The 11051-nt window shown below is 42.3% G+C and overlaps 1 protein-coding gene across 1 annotated transcript; it reads left to right on the top strand.

Moving 5' to 3' along the window:
* The first annotated feature begins 248 nt into the window (after positions 1-248).
* Chrna9 (cholinergic receptor nicotinic alpha 9 subunit) lies at positions 249-10212 on the top strand. Its single transcript, XM_005319935.3, has 5 exons — positions 249-734; positions 1030-1175; positions 2076-2230; positions 4910-5442; positions 8886-10212. Exons 1-5 carry the CDS (start codon positions 668-670, stop codon positions 9425-9427), a joined length of 1443 nt encoding a protein of 480 aa, XP_005319992.1. The 5' UTR covers positions 249-667; the 3' UTR covers positions 9428-10212.
* Positions 10213-11051: the final 839 nt, after the last annotated feature.

Raw genomic sequence — 11051 nt, forward strand, 5'->3', positions numbered from 1 at the left:
TTTTCAGGAAATAAATGCTGTTCTCCAATACAATACCCCCTCACACCAATACTCACACATTGACTATGTGAAATCCAAACCCAGTGGGACAACTGAAGAAGTGATCATAGGCAGAAGAACCCAGAATGCCAATCTGTTCAAGAGATCACAGAGCTGCTTCTCCTTCCCCCTTCAGATGCTTCTAGAAGCACCCGGGGCCTCTCTGGATGACTGCATCTGTTGTTCAGCGCCCCTTAGACCCTGCACTCGGGCAGAGTCAGCTTGCTGCAGGTGTGGAAATCTCCATTCTGCTTACTGTTCTCCCATTCTGGGGGGGTCAGGCGTGCCCTTGATTCCAGCTTCAGTTCTTTTCTTTGGTCTAGGTGGAGTTCCTGCTGAGGGTAGCTAGGGACCCTCTGCTGGGGTGGCTTTTCCAGAACAGCGCTGCCTAACATACCCTGAGCTCCCAGCATCTCAGCTACTGGAGCTGCCAGTCTCCTATTACCAGAAGGGAGGGCTGGTGGGTCTGGATGTCGAGATATCGGTCCTACGTGCAATGCAAGCCTGTGCTCTCCATCTGCCAGGTGAGACTGGGGCAGTGCAGGCTCTTGAGCCCAGTCCCTTTCCCTTCACAGAGGGAAGTAAAAGCCCACACTGCCTGGCAGGGACATTTTAGAAGATCAGAAAAATGATGATCTGGCCTCATTCCTGCATCTCCTTTTGCTGGATTTATTTTGCTGCTTCCAGACTGAGAGGTGAGAGGCTGGTGGTGTGTAACCATCTGTATTTTTCTGGGGTCATTCCTTGGTAGGAAGTCGGAGCCGGGGCAAGAAAGACAGGAGAACTGATCTAACTGCAGGAAGTGTCTGTACTCCCCACTGACTCGTGCTGATCTGGGTAGGACAGGCCAGAAAAACAATCATCCATCTACCTAAAGCTTTTCTCTAGCCAAAGTTGGGCCACCCCTCATTTTAGACCTCAGCCTGGTATTCTTTGTCTTGAGTACACACCGTACCCTGAGTGTTGATACCGTTCTCTCTTTCTGAGCAGCTGTAGAAACAGCAGATGGAAAATATGCTCAGAAGTTGTTTAATGACCTTTTTGAAGATTATTCCAATGCTCTTCGTCCAGTAGAAGACACAGATAAAGTCCTGAATGTCACGCTGCAGATTACCCTTTCTCAGATTAAGGATATGGTGAGTAACGGATAGTTGTGACATTTGGAAAGGGTCTCAGGATGAAAGAAAGCGTGTTTCTTGAAGAGAAGGTCTTAAGGGGAAACTTGAGAGGGAATGAAGCAGAGTCCTGTGTACAAGCTGGCAGGAGAATAGAATAACAGTGGAGGGAAGATTTCTACAAAACCGTTTCACTAAACGTTACCCAATGTTCATTAATGTTACTGTGACCTACAGCTCTGGTCATGAAACTTAACAGTCTTAGATCCTATAAAGGAAGCTGAGGTTACGTTTTGTATGATTCCACTTATACCACATTTCCAAAGTAGGTAAGTCCAGCGAGAGAGAGAGCAGACTGGTTGCCAGGAGCTGGTGGGAAGGAAGTGGGAGACTGCTCAGTGGTTATGGGGTTTCTTGTGGGGAGATGAGAATGCTCTTGGATTAGACAGTGGTGAGGGTTGTATAGCCTTGAGAATGTACTGGAAGCCACTGAACTGTACACTTCTAAAATGGTTAAGATGATTTTGGTGTTTTGTGAATTTAATCTCAATATTAACAAAAGTAAGCTGACATTGTAAGCTATGTCATCTCATTGCTTTAGTGCACATATAAGGATTTTTCCTCTGTGCATGGTAAATATTTCTTCCTCCCTCTATTAGTTGATCCCTTTTTATTGAAAAGCAAGCAGTTGATCCATGCAAAAATCCAAAGACTTAAATATCTATCCACTTTGCATTTGAGACACTAAATCAAGAAGGAAAAAATGGCCTTGGTAGTTCATCAAAAGGATAGAATTAAAAAGTTATCACTTACTAATTGAAAAATCTCACTTATTAATTGTGAAGAGTAAGTTTCCTGAAGACTAAACGCATTTGGTTGAAGTGTCAATCAGATAAAGTGACATTTAGATTCATTGTGTAGGATGAAAGAAACCAAATTCTGACCGCCTATCTATGGATCCGCCAAATCTGGCATGATGCGTATCTCACGTGGGATCGAGACCAGTATGATGGGCTGGACTCCATCAGGATTCCCAGTGACCTGGTGTGGAGGCCAGACATTGTTCTTTATAACAAGTAAGTACAATTCCAGGTTTTCCTGGAATGAACCTGTTGATTTAATAGAACCTACACATAATGAAAAAAGGAATTTTTAAAACATGCATGAATTTAAGGATTAATCTGTGTTCTCAGACCTTAAAATAATGGTCATGAAAGCTCAAATAGTAAAATAATAGATCATAGAAGCTCAGAGCTGGAAGGAAACCATCAAATTCCATCTATAGTCTCCTTTTTCAGGTGAGAAATTGGAAGCTGCAGTAGTTTGCTAGAGCTGCTGTAACAAAATAGCACACGTTGGGTGACCTAAAGAACAAAAATTCGTGATCTTGCAGTTCTGGAGGCTGGAAATGTGAAATCAAGAGTTGGCGCCCTCTGAGGGTTGTGAGGAGTAGTGTGTTCAAGCCTGTCCTCTGGCTTCTAGTGGTTTCTTGACATCTTCAACATTCCTTGAATTGTAGAAGCAACACCCTGAACTCTGTCTTCATCTTCACATGAAGCTCTCCTTCTCCTACCTGGGCCTAAAATTCCCATTTTATAAGGAGACCGGGGATCTTGGCTTTGATGCCCACCCTATTCCAGCATGATCTCATCTTAACTAATCATATCTACAACGATCCTAATCTTTTTTTTTCCTCTTTCCACATTTTATATTGGTTCATTATAGTTATACATAATGATGGGATTACAATGATCCCAATCTTTTTTTTTTTTTTTTTTTAAGAGAGAGAAAGAGGAGAGGAGGGAGAGAGAGAGAGAATTTCCAACATTTTTTATTTCTTAGTTCTCGGCGGACACAACATCTTTGTTGGTATGTGGTGCTGGGGATTGAACCCGGGCCGCACGCATGCCAGGCGAGCGTGCTACCGCTTGAGCCACATCCCCAGCCCAATCCCAATCTTTTTTAAAAAATATTTTTTAGCTATACATGGACACAATATCTTTTTATTTTGTTTATTTGTTTTTATGTGGTGCTGAGGATTGAACCCAGTGCCTCACATGTGCAAGGCAAGCGCTCTGCCACAGAGCCACTACCCCAGCCCACAAGATCCCAATCTTAAATAAAATCCCATTCTGAGATGTGGGGCTATTAGGGTTTCAAAATACGAATTTTCTGGGGATACAATTTATGGAACAGCAGCATTCACTGTTCATGATTTTATATCAATAACAATGATCCTACAAAAATGAAACTGGAATGGTCCATCTAGAAGATGGACTATGGATTTTGGACTCTGTAAACAGGTTTATAGGACAGTTTCTTTTCTACTCTTGGAGCAAGGGGCCTTGGGTAAATAAGTAGGTAAGAATTGTATTCCTCAACTATAAAGTGCACACAAATCACCTAGGAATCTTGTCAAAATACAGATTCAGATTCGGCGGGTGGGCCTGTGTTCTTCCTTTCTACAAGCTCCAGGTAGTGTTGGTACTGCCCATCCACAGGCCACACTATGAGAGGGAACCAGACATCTCCTCACAATCCAAGCTCAGTTTTTTCACCTATTGTTGAGGGAACTTTCTCTCTCTCTCTCTCTCTCTCTCTCTCAAACAAGTTTCTGTGAGTTGAAGAAAGGTTCTTTTGTTGCTCAGAACAATGTGAATGAGAGGTAGTTTGGGACAGGATTCTTCCCTAGGTGGAGCATCTACTGGACACAAATTTCCCTTAAGGAAGCAAGACTAGTAAGAGGGAGCTTGGGTTTGAGTGTCACTCCTTACTCAGAGAGCTCATCCAAGGAGCACCATCTCTTGAATCATAGCCCCAATCCTGCTGTCCATTCCCCACTCTGAGTGACCAGGGGGATCTTCCGTAGTCCTTCCAAGCCACATAACATTCAAGAACGTAACTGGTGCCTTATGACTCCAGTTCACCCTTGAGCATACAATTGGCTTAGATGGTTTCTGATGGCATTCTGTAAGTCCTAACACTTTTCCTTGGAAAACCAACAGAATGCTGGTTCTCTCCTCTGGCTTGCTTTGCTTGGCCAAGGCAGTGACCAGATCTTACTGAAATGCTTCCTTGCAAGCTCAAGCAAAATCCTAAGTCAAGCGACCCTAGTGCCCCATGTTAGAGAAGCCAGTTATGTGCTCATGAGTTCATGCAAATGGTTCCTCTGCCTTTGCAATGGCAGTGGAGAAAGAGTACTTTTTTTCTAAAGGAAAAATAGAATTTCTGTACTCAAAATTGTAAGGCATAGATTTTGATAAGGCAAAGGAAGATATAACCTGAATAAGTGATTATCTCTAAGATCATGGATGAATGATTGTTTTCCCCTGTGTTTTCTAAATACAAATATACAACTCTTACAACAACAACAACAAAAAGCTATTTTTAATGTTCTGGGGCCTATGTGAACAAAATAAGGTAAGCAGATTTAAGTCTCAACAGGCTAATTTTTGTCTGGATGTTCAGATCATTGACCTGGACCAAGGGAGTAGCACTGGGAATAGATGGAAGGAACATGGAGCAGAGGCGTTTTAAAGGAAGAATCCAAGAGAACCTGATTCTGGAGGGTCACTGGAGATGGAAGAGAAGGGCACATTAGAGGTGAATCCAAACTCTCAGGCCAGGATATCAGGTAGAAAGTTAATTCATTGCCGAGGACACCGAAGTGCCCGGCACAAGGCAGTGAGATATCTTGGGTAAGGCAGTTGAGTTCTCTTAGGAAGAGACGGTCATTGTCCTCATCTGACCTCTAGGGCTGATGACGAGTCTTCAGAGCCGGTAAATACCAATGTGGTCCTGCGGTACGACGGACTCATCACCTGGGACTCACCAGCCATCACCAAAAGTTCCTGTGTGGTGGATGTCACCTACTTCCCCTTTGATAACCAGCAGTGCAACCTGACTTTTGGTTCCTGGACCTACAATGGCAATCAGGTGGACATATTCAACGCTCTGGACAGTGGAGATCTCTCGGATTTCATCGAAGACGTGGAATGGGAGGTCAAAGGCATGCCTGCCGTCAAGAACGTGATCTCCTACGGCTGCTGCTCCGAGCCTTACCCGGATGTGACCTTCACCCTCCTTCTCAAGAGGAGGTCCTCGTTCTATATAGTCAACCTCCTCGTCCCTTGTGTCCTCATATCTTTTCTCGCTCCCTTGAGTTTTTATCTCCCAGCAGCCTCTGGGGAGAAGGTCTCCCTGGGAGTGACCATCCTGTTGGCCATGACCGTGTTTCAGCTCATGGTGGCAGAGATCATGCCAGCCTCAGAAAATGTCCCTCTGATAGGTGAGTTCAAGTGTCTCTGAGTCTCGCTTGGTAGTGACCGGAGGATGTGATTCTGCCTTGAAATGGTAACATCTGGGCCAACTTAAGTCTTAATATAGGCTGTGGCGTGGTTCCCTGAGGGTCTGCAGTTGGTATCTTAGATGGGGCTATGGGAACAAAACTGGTCTTTTGGTCTCTGGGTTTACACAAAGAACAACAAGATGCTTTATGGTTTAGAGCAGTGGTTCTCAAAATGGTGGTCCCGGGACACACCACCACAGCATCACCTGGGCACTTACAGATGTAAATTCTCAGGGCCCACATTGGACCTACTGAATTAGAAACTCTAGAAGAAAGGCCTGGCAATCTGTTTAAACAAGCCTTCCAGGTGATTCTGATGCACTTTCTGTGCAAGTCTGGAAACCACTGACTCAGAAGGTAAGGCTCAGATTTTGAAGCCAAAGAAGCCTGACTTTACCAGTGACTCCTAGATCAACCTTGGGCAAGTTACTTCACCTCTAAGTCTCTGCTTCATCATCTGCCAACATTTATATAATTGCTGCCTCCTGAGAAAATGCTTGGTGCAGAGCCCGGCATATGGCAAGTATTGAGTTAACAGTTGACTTTTATTATCTCTTCACATTATGAGGGCTTTCCTCCAGGGAAGACTGGGAATCATGATAGAAAGCTGAGCTGGAATTCTAAGCCTGACATCCAGCCTTAATGAGGTAGTTCTTCACATTTATTGGGTATAAGAGCAGTGGAAGAACTTATTAAAATGCAGCCTCTTAAACTGAAGGAGTTTGGTTTAACAATTTTGACCAACGTTTGGGAATTGAATGAAGCTCATTCTAAAGCAGACCACATTTTCAAAACTCTGCAATGGTGAAATGTTTCTCCAAGGGTGAATACAGGATGAGGCGATCATCCTCATTTCCCTGCTCCTTTACCTACCTCGGTCTGATATCTCTCCTGTCACCATTAACACCTACCTCCTCCACTGGGGATGTCCCCGAGAGTCAATGCCTCCATCTCAGAAACTTGCTGTCGGAATAGATGCTTACCAGAATAAAAACCTAGATCTAATTTTTAGTTCTTTAAAATAAGCAATGAGGAAAAATTTGAGATCTCCAAGAGATTTAGAGTCCCTTGGTTCAAAGGGAGGCTGAATGATCTTTTCTTCTCTGTGGAATCCAGTTTCCTCTCTATGAGATCCTCTCTAACTAATCCAGTATGGAATTGGTTTCTTTGGAGATTTCTTCCTTTTCATTTCTCTTCTAGCAACACCTACACACACACACACACACACACACACACACACACACACACACACACCTACCTTTTTGAGAAATAAACACACTAAGTTTGCCTCTCCAGTAATAAAAATCAAGAGAGACATTGGCATTGTTATTGCCTCTCCTGAGGAAGAAATGATTTACAGTAATGACAGCCAATCATAACTCTGTTTGAAGCAGATCTATTGGCAGATCCTCTCTTCTTTAGCCTTGACGCTGAACATCTAGTTGGCACAATTTCTAAAGAGAGATGACTCTCTGGAATTTTGCAAGCATCACTTGTTTTGTTTCTATGATGGCATGAATTTTTTTTTTCAGGAAGTGTATACACAGTTCTTGAGAAGATTAACAGTCACAATTTGTTATTAGTAGCACCTAGGAAATGTGTGCCCAATCTTACAGAAACATGTTTAAGTTTTCCACATTAAGTATACAGTATTTGGCTTGTGTTTCTGGCACGTGATCTTTACCTTACAAAACAAAACAAAACAAAACTACCCCCACTTTTAAATTGACCTGAATTTTTAACAATAATAAATGGACTATAAACATTATCAAATGCTTTTCTTCATCTGTTAATATAATCACGTGAGTTTTCTCTTTCACACATTAATAGAGTAAAATATATCAAAAGGTTTTCTGGACCACACTTTCCCTTTTCATGACATATTAATATTTGAAGACAATATGGGATTCAGTTACTTAATATTTATATAGAACTCTTCAAATATGTCTCTAAGTGAAATTGCCTTAATATTTCTTTTCTTATCACTTTAAGGATCAGGTTAAATTGACTTCATAGAATAAAGTTATCCCTCCTTTTCTGTTTCTGCAACATCTTACATAAGATATGAATTTTTTTTCCTTAAAAGTTTGATAAAACTCATTTACAAATTCTTCTGGACCTACAGTTTTTTCTATATGGGGAGAAGCAGTGTAATTCATTCCCATTTTTATTCAAATGTTCTTTTTTCTTGCACTAATTTTGACATTTGGTATTTTTTCTTGAAATTCGCCTAGATTATCAAGTACATTATCATAAAGATGTTTCTAATATGATTGTTATTAGTAGCACCTAGGAAATGTGTGCCCAATTTTTTTCCGAATTTCTACTCTTTTGTATTCTCTCTTCCTCTTGCTCTCTTTCTCTATCCTGTGAGTGGGCATTTCAAAGATTCCTCAATTTTATTATTCTTTTATTCTTCTCTTTTGTGTCTTTTTCTTTTCTGGGAGGGGGTCTGGCTATGTGGCCCAGGCTAGCCCCAACTCCCGGGGCTAGCAATCTTCCTAGCTCAGTCTCTGAAGTAGTAGAGGCTAGAGGCCACCATTACCATGCCCAGGTTTATTACTCTTTCCAAAAGCTTTCCTTTGTTTTGTTCATCTTCTTCATTTCTTGTGCTATATTTCATGAACTCGCCCTCCTTATGTTTCTTTCCTTCATTTCCCTTTTTCATGTACATTTGCTTTGTATACTCCCATTTTAAAGATACAGTGACATGGTGTCTCTTTTCTTACCCAGTAGTAATTCTCCTCCATATTAACAAAGTTTAAAGACAAGCCTGAGACCTGCTCAAGTTCATTAACTGCTTGTATGTTGAGAGTGGCAAGGTTTTTCACATCATCATCTCTGCACACACTTGCAAACCTTTTAACTTGGAGCCAAGAACAGTGCTGAAAATGTTTACATGCATCATTTCTATTAAGTCTCCTCATATTTTCATGATACTATTTTGTTGTTGTTGTTGTTGTTGTTACCAGGGATTAAACTCAGGGGCACTCGACCACTGAGCCACATCCCCAGCCAATTTTGTCTTTTATTTATTTACTTTTTATTTTATGTACTGAATTGCTTCGCACCTTGCTTTTGCTGAGGCTGGCTTTGAACTGGCGATCCTCCTGCCTCAGCCTCCTGAGCTGCTGGAATCACAGGTGGGTGCCACCACACCCAGCTCGTGATACTATTCTTATACTTGTTTCACACAGCAGGAATCTGAAGCGTGGCAGGTTTTCAGTCCAGCTGGGATCTGAACTCAAGATATTTGATTCAGAGGTCTGCGTTAGTGACCACTGAGTAAACCAGTTCCTGGGAACAGGTGACGGTTTCTTTCCCTTTAATCAAATCAGAGAACTGTGTTAAAGCCCACTTAGCTGCTGTTGTTTTAATTCCAGGAAAATACTACATAGCCACCATGGCCCTGATCACAGCCTCCACGGCCCTGACCATAATGGTGATGAATATCCACTTCTGCGGGGCCGAGGCCCGGCCTGTGCCTCACTGGGCCAGGGTGGTCATCCTGAAGTACATGTCCAGGATCTTGTTTGTCTACGATGTGGGGGAGAGCTGCCTGGGCCCTCGCCACAGCAGGGAGCGGGACCACCTCCCCAGGGTGTATGGCAAGCTCCCGGAGTCCAACCTGAACACAGCCAGGAACAAAGACCTTCCCAGGAAAAAGGAAACGAACCAACTCTTAAAGAACGACCCGCGGTGCCAGGGTGAGAACCCACAGGGTGCCGACGGTGACTGTGCACGGTATGAAGCGCTGACAAGAAACATCGAGTACATCGCCAAGTGCCTCAAAGATCACAAGGCCACCAACTCCAAGGGGGGCGAATGGAAGAAGGTGGCGAAAGTCATAGACCGGTTTTTCATGTGGATTTTTTTCATCATGGTGTTTGTGATGACTATTTTGATTGTAGCAAGAGCGGATTAGGAGATATTTGATACCCGGGGTGAAATCAATGAAATTCCCTGCGATCGCCTCCAGTGTCCTTTTTAAGCCAGATTGTTGTTCAAATGTAGTTTAGGGGTTTTGTCGTTTGCACTTTTTATTTTTGACTTCAAGCCCACGTTGCCGCTATCTGTCAGGTTAAAAGGAGATCCAAAGGTTCAAAGGTGGGAAACTGGAGGAAATAAGGAAAGACCTCTTTCAGAGCCTTCCAGAATGTTGGGTGACACCTCTCATTGACACAACTATTCACCTCTTTTGCTGTTCAGATAACAAAGCCCTGCAAATTAGTGTTTAAAATTTAAAGGAAAAAAAGAAAAAAAGAAAAAACAAGACAAAAACGTTTTCCCATTCTTCCCTTAGTTCATATTAAAATATGCTTTTTGTTGTTGTTGGAAAATTCTTCCTTTATTTGAATCTAATGACATCTCTTAGACTTTTCTTTGACTTGGCTTGTCATCATGGTTCGCTCTGACAAAGGGTTTCTCCTGAACAAATATTTCCCCCCTTAGTTCCCTTTTTTCAACTCACTTTCTAAAACATGCTCCGAGAATGACTTAAGCCTCAGTGGTAAGTTTGCGAGGCAGGGTACATTTCCAGCCAAATCTCAAATGATAGAAATAAAGTTTTGTCCTACATGAAGTCTAAGGGTCAGCAATCCAAAAGGGAGGAGAATTTCTTTTCATAGTGATGTCTACATGTTGGTTATGTTGTATATAAACCCTAAAGATGAGGTCATTCCCACATGACCTTTTCTTAAAATCAGATAAATAAAGTTGTTCCTACATTTAGTCTCTGACTGAAATAAGGTCATCAGCAAGCTGAGCTCATTCATTCAACTATTCAAACATTTATTTTCTCCTACATCTAATAAAGCAACATGATTTGTATTTGCATTGGCTATCATAGCAAATCTTGTAATCATCACCACAATTCTTTGAGATAGGCAGGCAGGTATTGCTGTTCTTTCTCAGAGGGAGAAACTGTGGCTTGGGAAAGTGGGTGTAAGTGACCTACATCCTCAATGTCCAACTAGGCTGGGATTCAACTCTTGGTACTATGGCTCCAAGTGGAACCAGAGTTGCTGAGGCTACACGGCTTTTGACCACAACAGATTGTAACTTAGAAGAGACTAGAGATTCTCATTCTTTATTTTAAACTTTCTGCCTTAATTTACTTCCTGTGTATCTCAACTCCTTTCCTACTTTCAATCAAATGTACCTTCAAAGGTGGCCATGCCCTAATTTTCACAACCTGTGTGTGTGTGTGTGTGTTAAGTTACAGGGCAATGAGGAATTAAGATTGTAGATCAAATGACCTTAAGATGGGGGGATTATCTTGGATTATCCAGGTAGGTCCAGTATAACCATGAGGATCCTTTTAAGTGGAAGAAGGAGGCAAAAGAGAGTACCAAAGAGATAACGTCATGAGAAGGACCCGTCCAAGGTTGCTGGCTTTGAAAATGGAGAAGAGGAGCCATGAACCAACAATATGAGTAGCTTCTAGAAGCTAAGAGAATGCCTTTCTGTCTCTCCTATTCTCAATTATAATCTGACATGGCAAAGAAACACATTGTTCCCAAGAGCCTCTGGAAGAAAAGCAGTCATGT

This window comes from Ictidomys tridecemlineatus, chromosome 9, assembly GCF_052094955.1.
Source record: "Ictidomys tridecemlineatus isolate mIctTri1 chromosome 9, mIctTri1.hap1, whole genome shotgun sequence".
NCBI lineage: Eukaryota > Metazoa > Chordata > Mammalia > Rodentia > Sciuridae > Ictidomys > Ictidomys tridecemlineatus.

Excerpts from the sequence above, each read along its gene's own strand:
- Chrna9 (XM_005319935.3), top strand. The coding sequence starts at position 668 with ATGATGATCTGGCCTCATTCCTGCATCTCCTTTTGCTGGATTTATTTT. Across the intron at positions 735-1,029 it reads TGCTGCTTCCAGACTGAGAG|CTGTAGAAACAGCAGATGGA; the intron begins GTGAGAGGCTGG and ends CTTTCTGAGCAG. Across the intron at positions 1,176-2,075 it reads TTTCTCAGATTAAGGATATG|GATGAAAGAAACCAAATTCT; the intron begins GTGAGTAACGGA and ends TTCATTGTGTAG.